General features: G+C 37.2%; 1 protein-coding gene across 6 annotated transcripts in view; it reads left to right on the plus strand.

Annotated features, from left to right (window-relative positions):
* NAPEPLD (N-acyl phosphatidylethanolamine phospholipase D) overlaps positions 1 to 25,683 on the plus strand; it is a 70,650-nt gene that overhangs the window by 30,363 nt on the left and 14,604 nt on the right. For all 6 annotated transcript variants that reach the window (XM_043968845.1, XM_043968846.1, XM_043968842.1 and 3 more), the window contains exons 2-3: positions 8,500 to 8,815; positions 24,594 to 25,240. In XM_043968845.1, the coding sequence (XP_043824780.1) occupies positions 8,516 to 8,815; positions 24,594 to 25,240 (947 nt within the window). In that variant the 5' untranslated portion in view covers positions 8,500 to 8,515. The remainder of the gene's footprint in view (positions 1 to 8,499; positions 8,816 to 24,593; positions 25,241 to 25,683) is intronic.

A 25,683-nucleotide genomic window follows, 5' to 3' on the forward strand; every position in this document is an offset into this window, starting at 1 on the left:
CTCACACACCTTGGTAAAACAGCTGATTTCCTAGTATTGCTCTACTGACCTTAATTAATTTCAGGTCCTGGTCTCTTGCCCCACCCTACATTACAGCTTCCCATGATCTAGCACTGAAATTAAAAAAAAAAAAACATTTATAGTCTTCAATTTCATTAAAACATAAAAGATTCAATTTTAAATGATACTAGTGACTAGAATGGTGTTAGAATTTAAATCTTAAGATAGGGTAAGAGAAAACTTGGCCTACTATGATATTTGTAGAAATATTTTCATCTGATGATGGGGAAGAATTTGTATGTTTTGGCATTCAATACAATTACACAAGCACAAATTCTTGAAATGATGAGACATTCTTTGGAATTGCATCAACCAACAATGTGAATAAGAAAAGTGGACTTAACTAGATGAACTTTACTGCACTTATGGTACATTGTTTAAATGCTTAAATGAGTAGAACAAGCCTCTGAAGTTAGAGGACATGAACTCAAATCCCACCTCTGATATTGCGAACCTTTGTGACTGTGGGAAAGTCACAACTCCCAGGAGCCTTAGGGATCTCATCTGGAAAATAGTGTTGAACTAGATAACTGTAATCAAGTGGTGCTCTCTAATGTGACTTTTGCATAGAAACCATTAATATTCTTTATGTTTTAATATGATAAATGATAAATAATCTTTTTACTGGAAATTCTTGACCTTTTTGAGCATTTAGCAGACAAACCTCAGGATGTTACTAAACAAGATAACCAAGACCTTTTGTTATAGTAGCTATGCTAAAGGTAGGGGCTGTATTGTGATTTTAATGAGATAAAGTATTACCACATAAAAGTGTATTTCTGCTTTAGGTAGTAATGATTATATCTTTAATCAGTTTTTAAATCAAAATTTCAATTTATTTTCTCCCCCTTTCATTAAACTAAGTGGACATTTATATTCTCTGACATTCATTTCATTTGTTTTATATTTATGCTGACTTCATTTCATTTATTTTATATTTATGCTGACTTAATGTTTAAACCTATGGATTTAATGACTTTAAAAAGTAGAAGGAAATGCCTGAAAAACAATTTGGAGGCTTATCAAAAACAAAATGGCACTGTACCTTCTAATTCATCACATGCTTATTTGTAAGTAAATAAGAAATTTAATCCATTTTCTGATTGTTTTCATTAAGCTAAAACTTACTTGCCAAACTTAAAACTTTTTTGTACCATAAGAAGGCAATGATTAGATTTATTTTTCTGAGTACTTTTGTTGTGATTAGATTACTTACTAGCATTTGTCAAAATATGAGCAGTATTGCCATTTAAAAAAAAATCTATTAGAGTATTACCACGTCCAAAAAAAAGTTCAGTCTCTTGTCCTGCCCTGCTTTATAACTGCCCATAATTGTAGTTTTTAATTTCTTTAAAACTATAAAAGATTCAATTTTTAAATGTTGTTAGTAACTAGAATTTCATTTAAGCTCCCCCTACCCCCCCCCCAACCTTGGCACGTCTGGTGTCTATACCTTCTACTTTCAACAAGTTTCTTTTCTTTTGTCCTTTTTCTTTTTCCTAGTCCTCCTCTTGAATTTTGGGGTTTTGGCACCAGTTGGCTTTGACCATTTTGCCCATGAAAAGAGTGTTTTGTTTTTTGTCCTTCTGGTCACATAGTTCTCTGTTGTGTCATGACATATGCCAGTGGTGTCAGATTCAAATAGAAACATGGCTACTAAACCATACTTAAGAGTCCTGCAGGCTGCATATTGAAATAGAAGACCACGAATTAACATTCTTTGTTTGTTGTACTTTAAAATGTAATTGGGAAATATTTACCAAAATTAATCTGGTTAATGTTTCAAGACTACATCTGATATATGCCGTCTAAATGTTTTAGTCTCTTCCAGAGTGTTTTTTATTACTCATGCTGAGAAAATTTCTTTCTCTTTCTGAGTTTGTGGTTGTTCTAGAGATTTAATAAAGAGAATCTGGTGAAATCAAAACCGGAACTTTAGTAGAAAGTGACCACGTCATTTTAGGATTTGACAAAAATCATCGACTTTTAGATTTAGAGCTGGAAGGAACCTTGGAAGTCATTGAATCCAGACCCTTCATTTTATAAAAGAGAGGCTCAAGTGATTTGCTCCTAGTCATCCATTAAGTAAACATCCGAGGCAGGATTCAAACTTGATTCTTCTTGACTCCATATCCCACATTCTATTCACCAAATCATGAAGCATAGTCTGATATCTACACTAGATTTTTTGGGGGGGGGTAGGGCAGTGAGGGTTAAGTGACTTGCCCAGGGTCACACAGCTAGTAAGTGTCAAGTGTTTGAGGCTGGATTTGAACTCAGGTCCTCCTGAATCCAGGGCCAGTTCTCTATCCACTGGACCACCTAGCTGCCCCCTACACTAGACTTTTAAGAGAATGGATTGTGGATTTTAGGAAGTTTTGGGAAAAGATAGTTATCTTCCAGTGGGTTATCACTCTAAAGGATCTATGACATGAGAGACAGAGGCTTGTCAGGAAGAAAATTTTGCCCCGATAATTGGAAATAATTGCAATGGGGTGTATTAGGGGAAGATGTTTAAAGACAGTGATTGGCTTCCTGGGGAGCTCTGTGATTAACTCAAGCCAAAAAAAAATTACCAAAAAAACTAGAGTAAGAGAGCATTCATACCTTAGGTTGAATACAAGAGTGGCATGATCTTTTAAGAATAGTACAAGGTGGTTAAAACCTTGAACTAATCGAGGTTTTTGAAAAATGCTAGGGTTAAAATCCCAGCTTTGTACCTGTATGACATTAGCCAAATCTCTTCTTAACCTCCCTGGGACTCAGTTTCATGTTTTGTAAAATGAAGGGATTTGATAAGACATTTCAAGGTGCTTCAAGTTCTACACTCTGTGATCCTTTATTGAAAGACCTTAAGCATATATCTCATCTAAGTTTCCTCAGATCCAAACTAAGGATAGTCATTCACATAATTCTTGTCTGCATGGTTTTTATGACCACCTTGATGGTTCTCTTCTGGATGAGTTGTAGTTTGTCAGTATCCATTCTAAAATGTTGGGTCCGGAATTAAACAATATTCTGGATGTAATCTGATTTTGAGCATGTTTGACAACATCTTTCCACAATTTGTTTTCAGACTCCTGAGCTAGCTCAATATTATTTCCATTTAGAAATTAAGGTTTAGTGATTCCTTCAGGAAATATAGTGGAGTATCTGTCACTCAGGAGTAGAATTAGAGCAGTAGGATAGGTGCAGTCCCATGCAGTATGTGGTTACTGACAATGGAAAATTTGTCTTTGTCTCAGATTAATGATTACTTTGTCTCTTTGACTCTGTTAGAGAATAAATAGAAACATGAGTTCTTCATGGCCTCTTCTGACTCTAGCATTTATATGTTTTATGTCGCTATGTGACATAGTGGGTAGAGTGTTGGATTTGGAATTAGGAAGGCTTGAGTTTGAACCCTGCCTCAGACACTTACTACTTGTGTGATTCTGGACAAGTCACTTAATCTCTGTTAACTTCAGTTTGTTGTTCAGTCATTCATTCGTGTTCTTCTCTTCATGATCCCATAGGCCATAGCATGCCAGGCTCTTCTGTCCTCTACTATCAGTCTGTCCAATTTCATGTTTGTTGTTTCCATGATACTATCTATCCATCTCATTCTCTGCCATTTCCTTCTCCTTTTGCTTTCAATCTTTCCCAACATCAGGGTCTTTTCCAGTGAGTCCCATCTTCTCATTATGTGGCCAAAGTATTGTGGTGCTGAAGAAGACTTTTGAGAGTCCCTTGGACAGCAAGGAGATAAAATCAGTCAATACTTCAAGAAAGTAATTCAGGATATTCACTAGAAGGTCAAATAGTGAAGCTGAAGCTTAAATACTTTGATCCAATACTTTAGCCTCAGTTTCCCCAACTATAAAATGGTAATGATGATAACATGCTAACTCATAGGCTTGGTGAGGACTAATTGAGATAATATATAAAGCACTTTGCAAACTTTAAAGTGCTATATAAATGCTAGCTATTGTTAATAATTATCTGCCATCATTCATTGTAGTATTATCCAAGTATGTTTGGATTCTAAATAAGTATTGCCTGTGTGCCTTTTATCTCTGCTTGACAAGGAGAGTTAAGTGCGTTTTTGTCTAGGGTGGTTTCTGGGTGCTTTGAACCTCCTTACTGAGATAGCTACTTTTACATCAATTAAACTTTGGAAGCAAATGGTAATAATGAAGGTTAATACCTTTGTCTTTTTTCTACTTAACATTTTAAAGCATTTAATATCTTACATGAACAGGTCAGGTTGATGTTGCAGTTGCCCACTTTACTTAAAATATGAGAATTGGATCTTGTCCACTTTTCAACGAACAGAATATAAACTCTTTGGATACAAAGATACTTGGACATTTGCTTCAGTATCCCTATCACTTCGCATAATACCTGGCACATAGGTGTTTAATACATGCTTGCTCAATTAAAATGAAAATTCTCCCTAGACTCTGCCTTGTTTAGATTCTATGATACATGTTTGCGCATGAGCCACAGTTTTCTTCATAGAACTCCTTTTTCTTTTGCTAATCATGAGTTCGCTGGAAGGTGAGATGACCAAGTATACCACAAGGTAGAGTAACTTTGTCACCTTTAGGTACATGACAGATCAGCTCTGCTAACCCATTAGTTTGCCTAAGAAGAACCTTCTGTGAAAAAGCATCTTTTTGGCTTCTAGTTTTCTTTCATTTATCCTGAAGATGTCATTAACAGTGTGATTCAGTTCAACTAAGAGTATGTTGCTTCACTGGCCATTGTGAAAAGACCTTACCTTTAGAGGACCAACAATTAATTTAATATTTGTACCTTGTATACACACATATACACTGTGCAGTTCTTAGCATCTTTTTTTTTTTTTTTTGTGGGGAAGTCTTCGTATCTTTTTTAGCTACCTTTTTTTATTTCTTCACCCTACCTCCAGCCACCATAGAAGCAAGCTGCTAAACACTGGGGATACAAAGCAAGGCAAAAATTGTCCCTGCCTTCAAGAGACTCATATTTTAAGCTTCAAGTTTGTTTTGTTTATGACTGGTCTCTCTCTTAGACTCTCTTACCCCACCCCCCATTCCTATGCCTATGTGTATTATTGTTGAGTTGAACAAATTTCTATGCCAAACTTTTTTTGTATGTATGGTGCGTTTTGCTCTTTTTTGACCAGGGGGCAACAGGCAAACAACTCTGTATGTACAAAATATATATATGGAGTGCTGCATATGAGAAACAGTAAGAAATTTAGGCTTGCCTCTTTGCCCTAATTAAATATTTTTGTGTATTTCTTCCTAACCCCTGACTTGTATGTATTTAAGGCACAATCAGGATAAAGGAAGAATCTGGGTAAAAGAAGTGAGCTGATTATATTAGTGTTTGTTACTGGATAGACATGGGAAGAGGAAGTTAAGGAAAGAACAGGACCTTTTTGGGGGACCTTCCCGCAGTTCTTGAAAAGTTGTGTAAAACCAGTAACTTCAGCCCTAACCCACTGTTCTCAAACAGAGATACTTCATCTCCTGATTCTGAGCATTTTCACCGATTGATTCTGTGCATGGAATACCCTCTTCATCTCTGCCTCCTGCATCCTTCACGTCCCAGCTAAACTTCTACCTCCTATAGGAACACTTTCCTGATCCTTCTTAATTCTAGTGCTTTCCCTCCATTGATTTTTTTCTAGTTTATCCTATATATATAGCTTGTCTGTATGGAGTGATTTGTTCCTCCCATTAGATTGTGATCTTCCTGAGTACCAGAACCATCTTTTCTCTCTCTTTGTAACCCTACTGCTCAGCCTAATGCCTGGCACATAGTAGCACTTAATGTTTATCAATCGACTACACTGTAATGCTGATGGCCCACCTTGATCTCTCCTCTGTTGAAGCTCCTCCCTTCTTTTGATTTCTTCTATTGGTTGGTCCCTCTGTCCTGCCAATGCTTTTCATTTTTTCCCTTAAAATTCAGGTAGGGTTAGGGACACTCCATCTCTGCTCCTTTCTCTGTTTTACCTCTCACAGGCTGTGTTGCTTTAAAAAATTTTTTTTTAATTTTATTTTTTTATGAATAGAATTTTATTTTCCAAAATATATGTAAAAACAAATTTTGACATCAATTTTTAAAAACTTTGTGTTCCAACTTCTCTTCCTCCCTCCCTTCCCACCCCCCACCCACAAGAACTCAAGCAATTCAAAATAAGTTATACATGAGTAGTCATGGAAAACATTCCCACATTAGCTAGGTTGTGAGAGAAAACAGTCAAAAAACAAAACTTCAGATTAAGGAATTGTCAAAAGCAAAAAAAAAATTTTTTTAATTGTTTCTATCTGTTTTCAGATACTATCAGTTCTTTCTCTGCAGATGGGCTGCAATCTTCATAAGTCCTTCAGGGTTATATTGGATCACTGCCTTGCTGAAAATAACCATATGCTTCCTGGCAGATCATCTTACACTATTGCTGTTATTTTGTATACAGTAGATTTCACTCTGCTTCAGTTCATGGAGGTCTTTCCAGGTTTTTCTGATAGTATCCTGTTCATCATAATCTGTATATAGTACCTTAAACTTGACAAAGAATTTTCTTCATATTAGCCCAGTAAAGTAGGTACCATACATTTTGTCATTATAATAAATCATGATAACTATTTCCCTCTATCCTATTCCCTTCCAATGATATTTATTCTATTTTCTATCTTCTTTTAATCTGTTCCTCCTCAAAAGTGTTTTACTTCTGACTGTCCCCTCCCCCGCTCTGTACTCCCTTTTTTCACCCTTCTCTCCTTATCCTCTTCCCCTCCTACTTTCTTGTAGGGTTAAATAGATTACTCTTCCCAATTGGGTGTGAATGTTATTCCCTCCTTGAGCCCACTCTGATGAGATTAAGGTCTTTGAGCTAATTCTGTGTTCTAGATTTTTCTTCCTCCCTCCCTCCTCAACCCTCCCTATGAAATCAAGCAATTCAATATGTCTTACTTGTACAGTAATGCAGAACATCTTCACCTTCTTTGAAAGTGTTTTGCTTTTTACCGCTCTCCCCCCAAATCTGCCCTTCAATCCTTCCCCTATTCTCCCCCCATCTCCCTCCCCTCCCTCAGGGCAAAAATATATTACTATACTGTGTAATTTAAGATTCTAAATGTGGATTCTAATCTGTTCCCCCAGTTTTGGGGGAAACTGACTAAAATCTCTGATAAAACGAGTTTAGGTTTTTAAGGGTTTACTGGAAAATAGAAAGAAAAAGATTGAGAACAGAATTCCAACAGCCTGGCATTCTTATCTTCCCTCAAATTTCCTGTGAAGTCCTCTGCTGCCACTACCACCAAGTCAGGAACCCAAAAGCCCAAGAGCTCTCCGCGCAGGCTCCCTTTCCTCCTTCCTGTCTCCTCCCAGAAAGTAGGAGGCTCCTCAAGTTGATTGGCTGGTAGCCTTGATAGACAGCACCCGTGAGCAAACGTCATTTCCTGACGCCAAGGAAAAGCCACAATGCCTCTGAGGAATTTTCCTCATGGTGGAGCTTTCCCACAGCAAGTCTCCAGTAGGTGGCATCATTCCAATCATTCCAATACTTACTTGAGTATTTTATTCCCTCTTTGAGCCAATTCTGATGATATTAAGGTTCACTCACTTCCCCCACTCCTTCCCCCTCTTCCCCTCCCCTCTATAAGCTTTTTTCTTGTTTCCTTCATGTGAACTACCTCTCCCCTTCCTCTTCCCCTAGTCTATTCCTCCTACACCTTAACCCTATTTTAAAGATGTCATCATGGATTAGCTAGGTAGCAGAGTGGACACAGCAGGCTGTGTTGCCTTTTTTTTTTTTTTTTTGGCGAGACAATTGGGGTTGAGTGACTTGCCTAGGGTCACACAGCTAGTAAGTGTTAAGTGTCTGAGGCCGGATTTGAACTCAGGTCCTCCTGACTCCAGGGCCGGTGCTCTATCCACTGCACCACCTAGCTGCCCCAGGCTGTGTTGCTTTTTAAAAACTCCTGGCCAGGATTTAAAGATTGATATAATTCATGTCACTCTTAGGGTTGGGAGTAAATAACTTGTCCTTCTGAACTTTTAAACCCCAGAATGAAGGGTCTGGTAGGATTGTTAATGAGATTCTTCTTGACTCCATATCCCACATTCTATTCACCAAATCATGAAGCATAGTCTGATATCTACACTAGATTTTGGGGGGGGGGGTTGGGCAGATTTCTCTTTTTTTTTTTTTAAAATGTAGTGAGCAGTAATGTTGGAGTATAAAATTGTATTCTACAGAAAAAGATTGAGCTAATGGAAATCTGATCCTTTTGAAAGTCCTAGGAAAGTCTTGAGATGCCTTGGAATCCCAGTGGCAAATGGTTATAAGAATTTTTCATTTTCTCTGAAGAGACATAAAGTATAGTAAAAGCAGATTGAATAAGGAAGCTATGCCAATGCTTTTGTCTTTGTATTTAACTATTTTCCCCTTTATATTTTTAGATCATCAACAAACAAGATGGAAGAAAACCAAGATGAAAGTGAGACTTCTATCACAATAAGTAATAGCCTCCTCTTGGAAGAAGTGAAAAAAAAATGCAAGGACCCAACCAGACGTATCATAAAAGATCCAGAGAGGTCATTCAGAAAAAGTTTCAGGCTAGACTATAGGTTAGAGGAAGCTGTAACTAAGTCTCAGAAAGGAAAGGATGGAAGATACATCAACCCTTGGCCAACATGGAAATTTCCGTCTCTTTCAGATGTTTTAAAATGGGTATTACTTGAAAAAGATAACAGCAAAATTCCACGCTGTAAAGAGGTAGATGAATTTATTTAGTGTCTTATATTTTCTTACTGTAACTATAATACTGAGTTTTATACTAAATAATACTGAGTTATAATACTGAATTATTATAGTTAAGCATGTCAGTGAGTTCTCAGAGAATGAGCTAAAACCATGTTCTTAATGTGCTTTGTTTAGGTGATTTGATTATTTTGCCCCTCTGTCAATCAGGAATTGAAATTACAGGAGAAATTATAAAGTTATTCTACCACAAACATCCTCACATTGGGCCCATGGGATATGTGTCTCAATGCATTGATACTTTTTCAGTTTCATTTTTCAAGATTGCTGGTTAAAAGAAGTATGTCAAACAATTTTACTTATGATAGGATTTAATATCATTTGTCAAGGGGGAATCCAGGTAAACAAGTATCTGTGTATGTGTGTGGTATTGATGAGAGTAGGAGTCAGGAGACATGGATTGTGGTTTTTGCACCTCCACTAATACTCTATATTATACAATTTTGGGAAAGTCACTGAAACTCTTTTTGACTCTTAAGACTAAAGGGATTGCCATGAGGGAAAAACATATGTAAAGAGACCTGAAAATCTAGAAGCTGTTGTGGTTGTTGCTGTTTCATTTCAGTTGTGTCTTACTTTCTGCGATCCCATTTGGGGTTTCTTTGGTAAAGATACAGAGATGGCTTGCCATTACCTTCTCTAGCTCATTTAAAATGAGGAAACTGAGGCAAACAAGGTTTGCCCAGAGTCACACAGCTATTAAGTGTCTGAGGCCAGATTTGAATTCAGGAAGATAATTTTTCCTGACTCCAGGCCCAGTGCTCTATCCAGAAAGCAACTGAGCTGCCCATGCAAAAACATGAATCATGCCTTGCCCTTGTTCGGGTCAAATTTGGTATGGGGAGAATTAATTTGGCAGCTTGCCATAATATTGGGGTTCAGAAAAGAATGGGGGACCTCTAGGTCCAGAGTTTTCCCTTCTCCAAACTGCCTCCTTTTAGTTATTCCTCTCAGGCTAATAAGAAAGGAGATTAACAGCCTCTTTTCCACAAACAAATCAGGTTTTATTAATGAGAAGAAAATTTACAACACAAGTGAAGTTAATAAAGCTAGGGACAGTGAGAAAGGGGATAGAGAAAGGGAAAAATATAACCCAAACTCACCACCACCTGGAATCTGTAGTTCTAAGGAGAATCAGCTTTGCAGTGTTTCCTGGTTAGGTCTGAAGATAAAAACACCAGCTCCTCTCTCTCTAACTACCTCCCCATTCCTGCCTCTCTCACAGGAAGGGTGGTTCTATAGCTATGCTGAGTCTCTAATTGGTTTAACATACCCCCTGGGCTGTCCCTCTTATAATTTAGTCAGGCCCATGTGGGTGTGGGGGAACTCCCAGGTGGGCTTCCTCACTTTGTTAGATACTTTGACTCAATAAATGTTCTTTATGATCAGAGTTCCTTTTGTTTGTTCTATTATCTCTTAAAGTACACACCCATCTTTTCTTAGGCTTTTAAAGCTTGCATCTTTTCAGTCTAACTATGATGAAGCAAAAATGGAGTTATAAAAATCCTAAATCACAATTAATTCCTTACAGCCTATACACTTACTTGTACTGCCTCTCAGGCCATATCTTATTTAAACATAATCTTGAGATCATAGGACAGATCACAAGATGACACTTTAGACTTTAGAGGTCATCTAGTCCATCCCCTTCATTTTACAAATTAGAAAACTGAGGCAGACAGAGGTTAAGTGACTTTTCCAGGATCACACAGGTAATATCAGAAGTAGGATTTGGACTCAGGTTCTCTGACTTTAGAGTCAGGGCTCCTTCCACTGTTATCATATTTCCTCAACACTTGTCGTAAAAATGAAGGTTGACAGAAGAGCATTCATTATATGTCACTGTTTATTTTGCAAGCTCTCTGATAAATCTCGATGAGATAATTGTGGCAAGTCTTGAAATACAACACAAAAATTCAGCAGGACCAATTCTCTTGTTGACAGAGTTACATGGTGAATGATGAGAAACTTGTCGTATGCTTTTGGCTTTTATCCACAAGCAATCTGCTTCAGGGTGTCTTTAGTGTGTAACCATGCCTTTAGTAGGGCTGTTTGCTTGAGGCTGCTGAACTGCAATAGTGACAGTTTTTCACTTTTCAGCCCACAAATTCCTTAAACCCAACCAAAGTAATTGCAGACCCATTATCAGAAGGAAGAGTATCTGGCAAGCCCCATGTTGCAAATAATTGGTGCAGATTTTTATGAAAGAAATTTAAAGAAGTCCTTACCCTCTTGCATTGTTGTTGGGGTAGCTTCATCATTGATTGTACATAGTTTATCTTGTTCAAGATGAATATTAATAGGTTGATTCAGTTCCCTAAGACTGACACTGGAAGTTTTTCTTTCTTTTCTTTTCTTTTCTTTTTTTTTGCTCCTCTTTGGCATTTCAAAATGATGTGGGATTTTCTGAGGTCTTTCTTCCAATTTTATGACATATTTAGTCCAATACATAACATTTAGCAAATGTCTACCATGTGCAAAGTTTTATATTAAGTGATGAAGGATACAAAAGTAATAAAATTTCTTGCTCTCAAGTTGTTTATGATAGTGGAGATACACACACAAATAGCTACAGTACAACATGAGATATATTATGTGAATAGAAGAGATAAAAAGTGCTGTGATAGCCAAGGGAGGAAAAACTACTTTCTGGTAGGGGGATGAGGGAAGTTATCATGATGGATTAAGCATTTGAGTTGGCACTTACAGAATGGATAGGATTTCTTTTTCTTTTCTTTTTTTTTTATGGGGCAATGAGGGTTAAATGACTTGCCCAGGGTCACACAACTAGTGTCAAGTGTCTGAAGTAAGATTTGAACTCAGGTACTCCTGAATCCAGGGCCAGTGCTTTATCCACTGTGTCACCTAGCTGTACCTAAACATATTATTTTCTTTTTTGTTTTGTTTTGTTTTGGTTTTTGCGGGGCAATGAAGGTTAAGTGACTTGCCCAAGGTCACACAGCTAGTAAGTGTCAAGTGTCTGAGGCCAGATTTGAACTCAGGTTTTCCTGAATCCAGGTCCAGTCCTTTAATCACTTCGCCACTTAACTGCCCCTTGGATAGGATTTCAATAGAAAAAGATGGGGTATTCCAAAGATAAAGGATGGAAGTAGGAACAAGTAAGTACATGAAAGTAGGTAAGTACTAGAACAGTTCAGGAAGGTTTTTGAAGAGGAGAGTGACATGATCAGAGTTGTACAGTAGGAAGATTAACATGATAGTGATATGCCAATTAGATTGGAGAAGGGAGAAGGTGGAGAACCAATTAGGATACTCTAATAGGTCCAATATAGAAAAGATTTAATGGTGGCCTGATTAGGTGGCTGTAGTAAGAATGTTATATATTCAAAAGGTATTATGTAAAAGTAACAGCAAAGGGCAACTAGGTGGCATAGTGGATAGAGCACCGGCCCTGGAGTCAGGAGTACCTGAGTTCAAATCCGGCCTCAGACACTTAACACTTACTAGCTGTGTGACCCTAGGCAAGTCACTTAATCCCAATTGCCTCACTAAAAAAAAAAAAAAAAGTAACAGCAAAGTACCCATTTATTAGATTCCCATGTGTAAAAAGCACTGCGGCAGATACTGGAAGAGATAGAAAGTTTAGACAAAGCACATTGGGAGTAAGAAATAAACTCACTCCAATTCAACAAACATTTTGTTATGCCTGTCATCACAAAGTACTTTGCTGGTCACAGAGATATGCAATATTATATAACTAGATTGCAGAGTTGCAGAACAAAATGTCACATGAGGTCTGGGGTTGGGAAAGATGATTAATTATCAGGTAAGGTTTTAGAGGTGACTGTTGAGTTGAGCTTTAGAAAGTGAGTAGGGATATAAGTGAAAAGAAGGAATGGGACATTTTAGGAATAGGAAGCAGCTTGAGGAATTGCAGAAGGGAGCATTTCAGGGCATAGAATAGTTCATTTTGGCTAGAGTAGAGAATTGTGGAGAGTAGCAAGATGAAATAAAGCAGAGTAGTTCCAGATTACATAGGACTTTGGATGGCAGGCAAGAAATCTGGATTTTACTTGTTAGCCACTGAATACTTTTTCATATAGAAGTGCCTTGGCTTAATCCATGTATAGTAAAGGTATTCTATCAGTGGTATGATAGATGAATTGGGAAAGGGAGAAAGAGTGAAGATAGGAGGCTTTTAAAATAGTTTTAGTATGGTTGGATAGTAATAAAATGCCTGTACTAGGGCGGTTGCAATGAGAAGAGAGAAGAGAATACTGATGCAAGGGATGTTGTGGAGGTGGAATTGATAGAATTTGGCAGCTGATTGGATATGAGAGGTGAAGGAGAGAGAACAGTTGAATGCCAAGGTTTCAGACATGGGAAATAGGGAGAATGGTATTATCAAAGGTAGTAATAATGAAGCCATATGGAAAGCACTTTTAAAGGGGAAGTATAGCAGGGTGCATTTTTGTTTTTGTTTTTGTTTTTGCAGGGCAGTGAGGGTTAAGTGACTTGCCCAGGGTCATACAGCTAGTAAGTGTCAAGTGTCTGAGGCCGGATTTGAACTCAGGTACTCCTGAATCCAGGGCCGGTGCTTTATCCACTGCGCCACCTAGCTGCCCCCTGCATTTTGGATATGTTAAATTTGAGGTGCTGATGAACATCTTAGTGTAGACAAAAAGACGTTCTCTAATAGAGATAAGTGGTCAAAGAATATGAAAAAACAGATTTCAGGAAAAGAATTTGCAAACTCTTAGCAACCCTAAGTAAGAATACTTCAAATCACCAAGAGGAGAAATGCAAATCAAAACTACTCAGAGGTTTTATTTCACCCTGAGCAAATTGACAAAGATGACAAAAGATGAGAAGCATCAAGTAAGAATAAACTGTTGGTTAGAATTGTTAATTGGTCAAACCATTCTGGAATGCAATTTGGAATTATGTGAAGAAAGTGAGTAAGACGTCCATCCCTGTTAACCTAGAGATCACAAAGCCATAAATAAGTATCAAGGAGGGCAAAGTTAAAAAGAAGGTCCCATATATTTATAGCACCACTACTTTTTGTAGTAGTGAAGAACTAGAAGCAAATTTGATGCCCATAAATTGGGGAAGAGCTAAACAAGTTGTAGTATAGGAATATAATGGAATATTAGTGCATCCTAAGTAATGATGAATATAATGAATATATAGAAGTATGGGAAGACTTACATGAGTTGAAGCAGTGATGGAAGCAGAACTAAAAAATCAGTAGACACACCATTGCAAACATGTAAATGAAAGGAATAAGATATCAATCCTAAATGTTTCTATTGAATTCTGCCTTCATCAAACCTCATCTGGAGTACTGTGTCCAGTTCAAACCCTGGTTGAAGAAGGACCTTGATAAGCTGGAGAATGTCTGGAAGAAGTCACCTAGAATGGTGAAGGGCCTTGAATTTATGACACGAGGATTAATTGAAGGTCATGGTATGTTTGGCCTGGACAAAAGAAGATGGGGGGAGGGGGCCTTGTGAAGTATTTTAAAGTATTGGAAGGACTGTCATTAGAGGAGGGAATAGATTTGTTCTTTTTGGATCCAGAGGACAGAGCCAGCAGAAATGAGTGGGATTTGCAAAGAAGCCTATTCAGGATTAACATCAGAAAAATCTTCCTAACAAGTAGAGTTGTCTGAAAGTGGAATGGGATGCCTCAAGAACTCATGGGTTCCTTTTTCTCAGAAGTCTTCAGATCAGTGCACAAACAACCACTTGTCAAGGGTCTTTCTTGTATAGGCTAAACTAGAAAGCTACTAAGGTCTCTTCAGACTCTAGAATTCTATGATTCTGTAAAGTGAAAATGAACAAGCTTGTCTCCTCACAGAGGGAGGGGAGCATGGCTTTGAAATACAACATAGGAGCAGCTGGATGGTTCAGTGGATAGAGCAGTGGTACTGGAGTCAGGAAGAATGGCATTTAGATCCAGCCTCACCAGCTGTGTGAAAGTGTACAAGTCACTGAATGGCTGTTTGCCTCAGTTTCCTTATCTGTAAAATGGAGATAATAATAGTACCTACTCCCCAAGGTGGTGTGAGGATTAAATGAGATAATAATTGTAAAGCACTTAGTACAGTGCCTGGCACATAGTAAGCACTATATAATAATAATAATAATAGGAATAATAGTAATTATTATTTGACTGATTAGTAGGTTAGTTTTGCTGAGCTATTTTTTCCTTCATTTTAAGTTCTTTGTTATAAGGAATGGTTCTCTGTTTCTTTGACTAGCCTTTCAAGCCATTTAGATTTTTTTTTAATCTTAGAGTAAAAGTTTCATTTCTAGTTTTCAAATTATTTGGTGCAATGGCTGGGTGCATGTTGCAGAATCTCGTAGTTGGAAGAGACCTCAGAGGTCATCTTGTTTAGCTTTTCTCTTAACAAGAATCCCTTTTATAGCATTTTTGATCAGAGGTAATTGAAAAACTTCGGAAACGGGGAACTTATTTCCCTCCAAAGGAAACCCATTCCACTTTTGGGCAACTCTAATTGTTAGGTAGTTTTTCCTCTTATTGAGCCTAAGCCTCCCTTTCTGCTTCCTTCCTCCTAGTAATGCCTGAGAGGGCCAGGAAGAACAAGGTGAATCCTTCCTCAGCTATTATGTGCTTCCTGAGTCTTCTCATCTTTAGGCTACACGTATTCCATTGTATCAACCCCTTTTCATTTTTGACTAAGCCTCTAGTCCTCTAACCATCCTGATCAGTCATTCTCTGGATATGTCCCAGCTTGTCACTATCTTTCCCTAAAATGTGGTACTTCCAGTTGAACACAGTTCCAGTAATGCTCTGACCAGGGCAGAGTACAGCAGCAGCACTGTCATCTCCCTCACCCTGGACTTGATGTGTTTCTTAATGCAGCCCAAGATTGTTAAACTTATTTGGCTGCCATCTCACACTGTTGACGCATACTGAACTTGAAGAACACTAAAACCCCACGATATTTTTCACACCAACTATTGTCTATTCCTGGCTAAGTTTTATCTGATTATTTTTTATTCATTTTTTTTTCTAGCCCATTGAGATCCTTTTGGATGCTGACTCTTAACACATGCTTTCTGTGGCCCTCCCAACTTCATATCATTTTCAAATTCCGTGTACTTAACCTAAGTCACTGATAAAATGTTGAACCAAGAGAGATAATAGGAGTGGATGCAATTAACATAGGAGAGTTTGGATGGAATGACATTGACTCCTCCTCCTAAGATTCTTGTTTTTCAGAGAAAATCCCTGTTCCTATTAATTTTCTCCAACTAGGCTGTTCTAAAAGTACAAAAAAGTGCCTGCTGATTTTAGTGATGTGAGTCATTTCTTAAGAGGCTTATTTTGTTCTCAGCCTTGCAGTGTTAGTGGAACTTTCTTGAAGGAACTGTACTTCACATTCCATATCACATATTTTCACCAATATCAACTGGATGATCATTTTAATCTTGAAGCATTACATGATGAACTTCAAACAACTTTGACAGTGGGTCCTAGAAAAATATCATAGAAGTTATTTATAGATCATTTATTCTCCACAGCTATAGAGTCATTTTCCATATTATGTTCATAGCCTTTTATCAATACTTTTTCAAATTCAGCAATATCCAGAGGCTTATTGTCATTGAACCTCCTGAAAATGATATAAAGATAGGGGCTTATGCTTGTGTGAATGACAAAGATCAATTGATGCCAAGTGATAAAAACTCTTTTGAGTTCCAGGATGTTCTGATGTTTTTTTTGCAATAACATAATTTGTCAGCCTAGATATTCTTAAAGACTTTGGACTTTGCATGTCTTTGGAAGCAGAGAGTCATTGCACCTCTGGGTAGCCTGATTTAAGGTTGGTATGTTTAAACTGATTGACCTGTTTTATAGAGTATTTCTATGTTCTGTTGTTGATCCTGTTGGCAACAGGTTTCTGCTTATAGTATTAGAAATTTCTTATTTGCTTTTGGAGGTGTGTAGTGATAATTTCTTTCTTTTTTTAAAAAAATTTCTTACTAAATTTGTTTCAAGCTTTTATGAAATTTCAAATGTGGCTCCATTAAATAACTCTCTTAGGAGGACTTCACTATGAACACATATAAGGCAATTCTTTTGTTGTTGTTGAGTTGTTTAACTTGTCTCTAACTCCTTGTGACCCCATTTGGGGTTTTCTGGGTCAAGATACTAGAGTGGCTTGCCATTTCCCTCTCCAGCTCATTTTACAGATGAGAAAACTGTAAGAATTAGAATGACACCCTCTGCTGGGAAAGATATTGCAGGGAAGCTCCGCCATGAGGAGAAAGCATGTGCTTTAGAAACCATGTGACTTTAGCGTTCGGAAGTTACCCAGTGTCTGGAAGTTACATCTATAGAACCAACTATGGGGCCTGTCAATCAGAGCTACCAGCCAATTAGCTTGGAGCTGTGTGTGTGTGGACAGTCCTGTTTCCAGTTTCTCAGGAGGCTTCTGGGAGAAGCTGAGGAGTGAGAGGGCCTTTTGGTTGGAGACTTCGGCAGGGGAGCAAGAGACAGGCAGGATAGGGAGAGCAAGCAAATTTCATACTTGATCCATGTGTTTCTCTTTACTTACCCCTAATATACTTTAATAAATACTTAATGCCCAAAGATTGGTGCTGTGCTTTTTCTAATTTAAGGCGACCACTCATTAGATTTTAGACATCATAGCTAGAATTTTAGCCCCTTACAAAACTGAGGCAAATAGAGTTAAGTGACTTGCCCAGAGTCACACAGCTAATAGGTGTCTGAGGTCATATTTGATCTCAGGGAGATGAGTCTTCTTGCTTCTAGGACCAGTGCTCTATCCACTGTGCCACCCCACTGCCCAAGGTGGTTCTACATGTCATCTAGTAACTCTCTAAACTTGAATTGATATTCTGTCTCTTACATGTGCAACAGCACCCTTACCAGGCTTTTAAAGACCATTCGTAAGATGCAGCAGTGAGTGAATGTGGTCTTGAGAAGTAGATTTCAGTAATTTCTCAAATTCAGCAAATGTCTTAACCTTGGATGAATCAGGGTTGGTGTGGCCATAGCTTGAATAATTGTGTTCTTACATATGATAAGTGTGATTATTGGCAATGTTTAGTTTTATGCAAGCCAGGTTTGATTATCATTGGCTAGTATTTATATAGCATTTTAAGGCTTTCAAAGTGCTTTTACATATGTTATCTCATTTGATCCTCACAACAAGTCTGAGAGGCAGATCTCATTATTATCTCCATCTTTACAGAAGGGGATACTGAGACTGAAAAGTTAAGTGACTTGCCCAGGATCACACTGTTAATAAGTGAGGCAGAATTTGAACTTAAGATTTTTGCCAATACAAGTCTAGCACTCTATGCATTTTGCCACCTAGCCGCCTGTAGATTTGGAAGGAGGAAAAAAATGAGACCTGGATTTAGATCAAGATAGTTAAAAACTTTAAAGGAAAAAAAAAGATGTGTTTCTGTATATAAGATAGTTTTTGTTGTCAACTTAAACAGTCCAGATGTATTATTTTAGTTATATGACGATTTTATACTCCTAATTGTACATGTGAAGCCCCACCCCCCAAATTTCTTCAAATGCCCATAGATTGAATTCGTAAAAGTTCACTTTCAAATATCTACAACCTATCCATTTATTTGATTTGATAAAGACACAATTTTTCAAGTTTGAGATCAAGTTGCAAAATTAAAATACATGAACTACATTAAAATACACGGTATATACCCTTCTAAAGTAAAACCCAGATAGCTAAGTTGATAAGAATATCAATTCAGGTATAATCAGATAATAAGAATTCACTTTCTTGAGGGGAAAAAAATGAATTTTACTTAGTGGTGATTTTAAACTGATTTTAAGTCAACAAATATTTGTTAAGAATCTGCTCCATACAGAGCAATTATGTAAGTGCTGGGGGGAGGGGTCATATAAAATTTTAATTTCAATCAGATTGATTGTACGTAGTTCTTTTAAATGTATGGAATAAAAATAGTGGGTTCCCCCCCCAAGTACTTTGATGTATTAGGGAAAGTAAAATATTAGCTAGTGTTATGGTGTTGGGGTTTTTCCTTTCTTCAGTAACAATAACATAAAACTGTAAAAAATGATCCAAGAATAAAAAATGCCAAGTGAATTCTTGATTGCCCTAAGTAAATAAAAATATTACCTGCTCAGCTTGCTTTTTTCAAATTTCAGTGATTAGGTTGTCATGCACAAAATTATTCCTTTCTGGATCTCACTTCATATACTCCATTCTTTTGAGTTTTATGAGCCATTAGTAATAGAAATTGCATATTTGAGATAAGCTGCTTTTCTATGTGGAGGTATATGAGCATTTTAACATTAAAAAAAGAAAGCAAGAGAAAGAAAAATAGTATAATGCCATTGTCAGCAAATTAATCACTAGTATATAAATATGATTCACATCTTATTTAGAGAGCAAGTTGAGCTCCCAGAATTGCTAAATTATATGATTATTTTTACTGTAGCCAGAAGCTATGAAAACCAATTATTTGAAATATTGTAGATAAAAGAAAATACATGTATTCCTCTGAGTTTTGCTTGCTAAAGTAGTTTGAGTATACTATTTGAATAAGCGTGTTACCTTATTTAATTTCTATTGATTGTGTCCTGTCTTTTCTCAATAATAATTTTTAAACTTAAATTTGAAAAATCTATTGAAAAATAAATAGATGTATATATGAAGAGATGTGTATATATGTATACATAACATACATACATATATATGTATATATGTACACACATCCCATAGAGTGGTATCAGAATGCATGGATAGAGAACTGGCCTAAGGGTCAGGATACAAGTTCAAGCACCTCTTCTAACCCATCTTGGCTGTGTTATCAATCAAGTCATTTTGATCTTCCAGTCTCCTTGGCAGTGTTCTAAATCTGTAAAGTTGCATGCTGGAGGGAGTTCCTCACAACATACATTTAAAAGAACTACGTACATAGTCTGAATTAAAAGTCAAGTCAACAAGCATTTATTAATCACCCTAAGTGGTACTACATGCCAGGCACTGGGATAAGTTCTGGGGTACAAAGAAAGGAGAAACTCTCTCAGTCTAGTGGGGAAGTCCCTAGTCTAACAGGGGAGCAAACAACTATATATAAAGAAGATATATTCAGGATAAAGTAAATCTCAGAGGGAAGCCACTAAGGTTGAGGAGGATTGAGAAAGGTTTCCTGTAGGTGAGTCTTTAGTTGAGACTTAAAGAAAACCAAGAAGTCAGAAGGTAGAAAAAGAATTGCATATAAACACACACACACAGACACTCACACACACTCACACATAGAGTAGCTAGAAGGCTTCTCTTAGACTCAGGAAAACCCAGCATGATGTCCCATCTCCAGCACATATCAACTGAGTGAACACTGGCAAATCATTTACCCTCTCAGTGTCCAAGGAAATTGCTTGAGACTTTGTTGTTCATTTGTTCAGTAGTGTTCAACATTCATTGCTTTCATGGCACTATCTAGCCATTTCATCCTTTCATGTCCCCTTCTACTTTTGCCTTCAATATTTCCCAAAATCAGGGTCTTTTCCAATGAGTCCCATCTTCTCATTATATGGCCAAAGTATTTAAGCTTCAGCTTCAGTATTTGGTCTTCTGAAAAATAGTATGAATTAATTTCTTTAAATATTGATTTAATCTCCTTGCTGTCCAAGAGACTCTCAAAAGTCTTCCCCAGCACCATAGTTAGAAAGGATTGATTCTGAGCCACTCAGCTTTCCTTATATTCCAGCTCTCACAGCCCTACATTGCGACTAGAAAAACCAAAGCTTTGACTAGACAAAGTTTTTGTCAGCAAGGTGATGTCTCTGCTTTTTAGCATGCTGTCTAGATTTGTCATAGCTTTCCTTCAAAGGAGAAAAAGTCTTTTAATTTAATTAATAGCTGCAGGCACCTTTTTCAGTGATCTTTGCACCTAAGACTATAAAATCTGACATTGCTTCCATTTCTTCTCCCTCTGTTTTGCCAAAAAGTGATGGGGCTGGCTGCCAAGATCTTAGTGTTGTTGGGGGTTTTTTTATACTCTCCTTTTTCACTCTCATCAAGAGGCTTCTTAAACTTTGTGCCATCAGAGTGGTATTATTTGCCCATCTGAGATTGTTGATATTTCTCCTGGCAACCTTAATTCTAGCTTTTGATTCATCCAGCCTGACATTTCATATGATATGCTCTGTATACATTAAATAAAAAAGGTGACAATATACCGCGTATCATACTCCATTCCCAACCCTAAACCAATTAGTTGTTCCATGTTTGGTTCTAACTTTTGCTTCTTGACCCACATACAGGTTCCTTAGGAGACAAGTAAGGTGATCTGGTATTCCCATCTCTGAGGACTTGGCACATTTTGTTGTGTTCCACATAGTCAAAAGCTTTAGATATTTGCTTTCTGGAAATCCCTTTACTTTCTCCAAAATCCACTGAATGTTGGCAATTTGGTCTCCAGTTCCTCTGCCTCTTTGAAAACCAGCCTGCTCTTCTGGTAATTCTTGGTTCACATATAACTGAAGCCTGGCTTGAAGAATCTTAAGAATAATCTTGCTGGCATGTTAAATGAGCAATTTTTTGGGGGGGGCGGGCAGAGCAATGAGGGTTAAGTGACTTGTCCAGGGTCACACAGCTAGTAAGTGTCAAGTGTCTGAGGTCAGATTTGAACTCAGGTCCTCCTGAATCCAGGGCCAGTGCTTTATCCACTGCACCACCTAGCTGCCCCCAGCAAAATTTTTTAGTAATTTGAACATTATTTGGTTTTGCCCTTCTTTAGGATTGGGATATAAACTGAACTTTTCCAATCCAGCAGCCACTGTTGAGTTTTCCAAATTTGCTGGTACATTGAGTGTAACACTTTAACAGCATCATCTTTTAGGGTTTAAAATTGCGCAGTTTTAATTCTGCCACCTCTACTAGTCTTATTGTTAGCAATGCTTTCTAAGGCCCACTTGACTTCATTCTCCAGTATCTATGGGTCTAGATCAGTAACCATACCATTGTTATTATTCATAATGTGAAGACCTTTCTTCTATAGTTCTTCTGTATATTCTTGCCATTTCCTCTTAATTTCTTCTACTCCTGTTAAGTCTCTTCCATTATTGTCTATTATTATGCCCATTTTTTGCAGAAAATATTCCCTTGAAATTTCTTAATTTTCTTGAAGAGATCTTTTGTCTTTCCCATTCTATTGCTCTTTCTTTCTTTCTTTCTTTCTTTCTTTCTTTCTTTCTTTCTTTCTTTCTTTCTTCCTTTCTTTCTTTTTTTGCATTGCTCGTTTAAGAAAACCTTTGTATCACCCCTGGATATTCTCTGGAACTTTGCATTCAGTTGGGTATACTTTTCCCTTTCTTCTTTATCTTTCACTTTCCTTTCTTTTGTTATTTGTAAAGCCTAATCAAACAGCCATTTTGTTTTCTTGTTCTTCTTTTTCTCTGGGATGTTTTTTGTTGCTGTCTCCTGTATAATAATGTGAACTTCTGTCCATACTTCTTCAGGCACTCTATCTACCAGATCTAATCACTTATATTTACTCACCACTTCCACTTCATATTCATTAAGGATGTTATTTAGGTCGTACCTATATGATCTGATGGTTTCCCCTACTTTGTTCAATTTAAGTCTGAATTTTACAATGAGAAACTCATGATCTGAGCCACATTCAACTATAGAGCTTTTCTACCTTTGTTGCAAAGTATATAATTAGCCTGATTTTGATACTGAACATCTAGTCATGTCCTCGTGTAAAGTCATCTTTTGGGTTGTTGAAAAAGAGTGTTTGCTAGGAGTATGAATATATGTTTGTTATAAGTAGTAAGTTATCTTTACCCAACTCTATTTGTCTCTTAATTTTGTATTCCAAGGCCAAATTTGCCAGTTATCTTTTGATTACCTACTTTAGCGTTCCAATCCTCTATGATGTTATGAAAATGCTGTAGGTTAGTGGCACAGTAGATAAAGCACTGGTCCTGAATTCAGGCAGACCTGAGTTCAAATCCAGCCTCAGACACTTGACACTTACTAGCTGTGTGACCCTGGCCAAGTCACTTAACCCTCATTGCCCTGCCAAAAAAAATGCTGTAGGTTTTCATAAACTGAGGAACTTTGGCCTCTTGAGCATCTGTGGTTGGAGGGTAGACTTTTATTTACTATGATGCTGAATGGTTTGCTTTGCATTCAAACAGATATCAGTCATTTTTTAAAATTAAAAAAATTAAATTTTATTTAAAATTTTTTCTCAATTACATGTAAATATATATTTTTTGAGTTCCAAATATTTCTCCCTTCCTTCTCTGTCCCAAGGCCAGCAAGCAATTTGATATAGGTTATACATTATAATCATGTTAAATATATTTCCGTATTAGTCATGTTGTAAGAGAAGAATCAGAATAAGAGGGGAAAAATGCAAGAAAGAATAAACAAGAACAAGAACAAAAAAGTAGCAACAAAAGTGAAAATAGTATGCTTCAATCTGCATTCAGACTCCATAGTTCTTTTTCTGAATGTGGAGAGCATTTTCTGCCATAAGTCTTTTGGCATTGTCTTGGATCATTGTATTGCTGAAAAGAGTTAAGTCTGTCACAGTTGATCATCACACAATAGTGTTGATACATTCAGTCATTTTTGAGATTATACCCTAGGACTTTGTTTTTAGGGATCTTGCCCACAGTAGTGTGTGTAATGATCACCTGAATTAAATTCACTCATTCCTGCCCATTTAAGTTCACTGATACTCAAATATTGCTGTTTAATCTTTCCACCTTCTGTTTGACCACATCCAGCTTACATTGGTTCATAGATCTTACATTCTAGGCTTCTGTGCAATATTGACCTTTGTAGCATTTGACTTTCCTTTCATCACCAGACACATCTGCAAATTGAGCTTCCTTTTGGCTTTGGCCCAGCCACTTCATTCTTTCTAGAGCTACTTGTTCTTCATTCTTCCCCAGTAACATATTGGGCACTTTCCAACCTGAGGGGCTCATCTTCCAGTGTCATATCTTTTATTATTTTAGTGCTGTCCATGAGGTTTTCTTGACAAAGAGACTGGAGTGGGTTGCCATTTCCTTCTTCATTCTAACCTTTTGTTAGAACTCTCTATTATGACCTATCCATCTTGAGTAATCCTGCATAACATAGCTTATAGTTTCATTGAGCTATACAAGCTCCTTTGCTACAAAAAGGCAGTGATCCAGGAGACTTTGAGTTAAAGACAAATCACATTTCAGACTATGTGGATGTAGTTTCCATACTAGGAATTACTTAATTGGAGGAAATCAACCCTTCCTGCTCCTCCCAAAACAACAGTAACCAAGATCTTTATAATTTAGCAATACAAAACAACAGAGCTTCCATGCTTAGATAGCATTCATTATTACTTTCTGCTGATTGCATTAGTGTCTAGCTCATATTGGAGAAAAGCTACTTTTTGTCATGTTAGAAATGTGCTGCTGTTTGTACAGGCATATACCACAAAATATTGCCCTGGTGAATTTCACAATACCTAATCTTGTAATAATATTGTGTATAATCAAAATTTACCATAAAATACATTATAGAGCCAACATGTTGTAGTGGGTAAATAGCTGCCCCTTTGTAAGACAACATTTCCTTTAGATTATTTAGATGCTAAACAAAAGTAGGCCTTGTCTTTGATATGAGTCAGAATTTAAACCCTTGACTAAATGACATCTCTTATTTTCTAACAGCTGTTGTTGTTGTTGTTTTTTCCTCTCTTTAATCTTTTAGGAACTGGACAAAGAACTTCCAGTGGTTAGGCCATATTTTGTTGATAAACCTGAAAAAGCTGGAATGAAGAAAGGTGGTTTACGAGTCACATGGCTTGGACATGCAACAGTTCTGGTGGAAATGGATGAAGTAATATTTCTCACTGACCCTATTTTCAGTATGCGGGCTTCACTGACACAGTTCATTGGTCCAAAACGCTTTCGAAATCCACCATGTACAGTAGAGCAGCTTCCCAAAATAGATGCAGTTCTGATCAGTCATACCCACTATGACCACCTGGACTATAATACTGTACTTAGTTTAAATGAACGCTTTGGTTGTGAACTGAGATGGTTTGTACCTATGGGTCTCCTAGAATGGATGCAGAATTGTGGATGTGAGAATGTGATCGAACTGGACTGGTGGGAAGAGAACTGTATTCCTGGACATGATGATATCACCTTTGTCTTTACACCTTCCCAACACTGGTGTAAAAGAACTCCAGTAGATGACAATAAAGTTTTGTGGGGCAGCTGGTCTGTCTTGGGGCCCTGGAATAGATTTTTCTTTGCAGGAGACACTGGTTATTGTACCGCTTTTGAAGAGATAGGAAGGCGATTCGGACCTTTTGATCTTGCAGCCCTTCCAATTGGAGCTTATGAACCAAGGTATGTAGACTTCTCAGACTTCATTAGGAACATGGTATGCTTTATGTGAACTGATCTTAAGAATATTTTTGGATTGACTATTTGCTGAAACTTGGTGGTATCACTTGGAGGCCATCTACTGATCTGAGATCAGTAAACTATTGCTCATTTGTAGTCTGAAATTCATGTGATATATGTCTAATCGGTGAAAACAAAATAAAACAATTTGAAAGGATCAAGTTGGGTTAAAGTTACTGCTTGACTAGATATACATATCATTTAATAAATAATTCACAATAATTGACATTTGGTTTAGATTTGGGTTTCTGTACAGGCTACCTCTTTGCTTTTACCAGAATCACTAGCTTTCTTCTTCAGCTCAAATGTAACCTACTTAAAACCTTTTTTGATCCCACCAGGTGCTAATTAGTTCCCTCTTAAAATTACTTTCATTAGAATGTAAG

This window comes from Dromiciops gliroides, chromosome 5 (genome assembly GCF_019393635.1).
Source record: "Dromiciops gliroides isolate mDroGli1 chromosome 5, mDroGli1.pri, whole genome shotgun sequence".
In the NCBI taxonomy this organism is placed as follows: domain Eukaryota; kingdom Metazoa; phylum Chordata; class Mammalia; order Microbiotheria; family Microbiotheriidae; genus Dromiciops; species Dromiciops gliroides.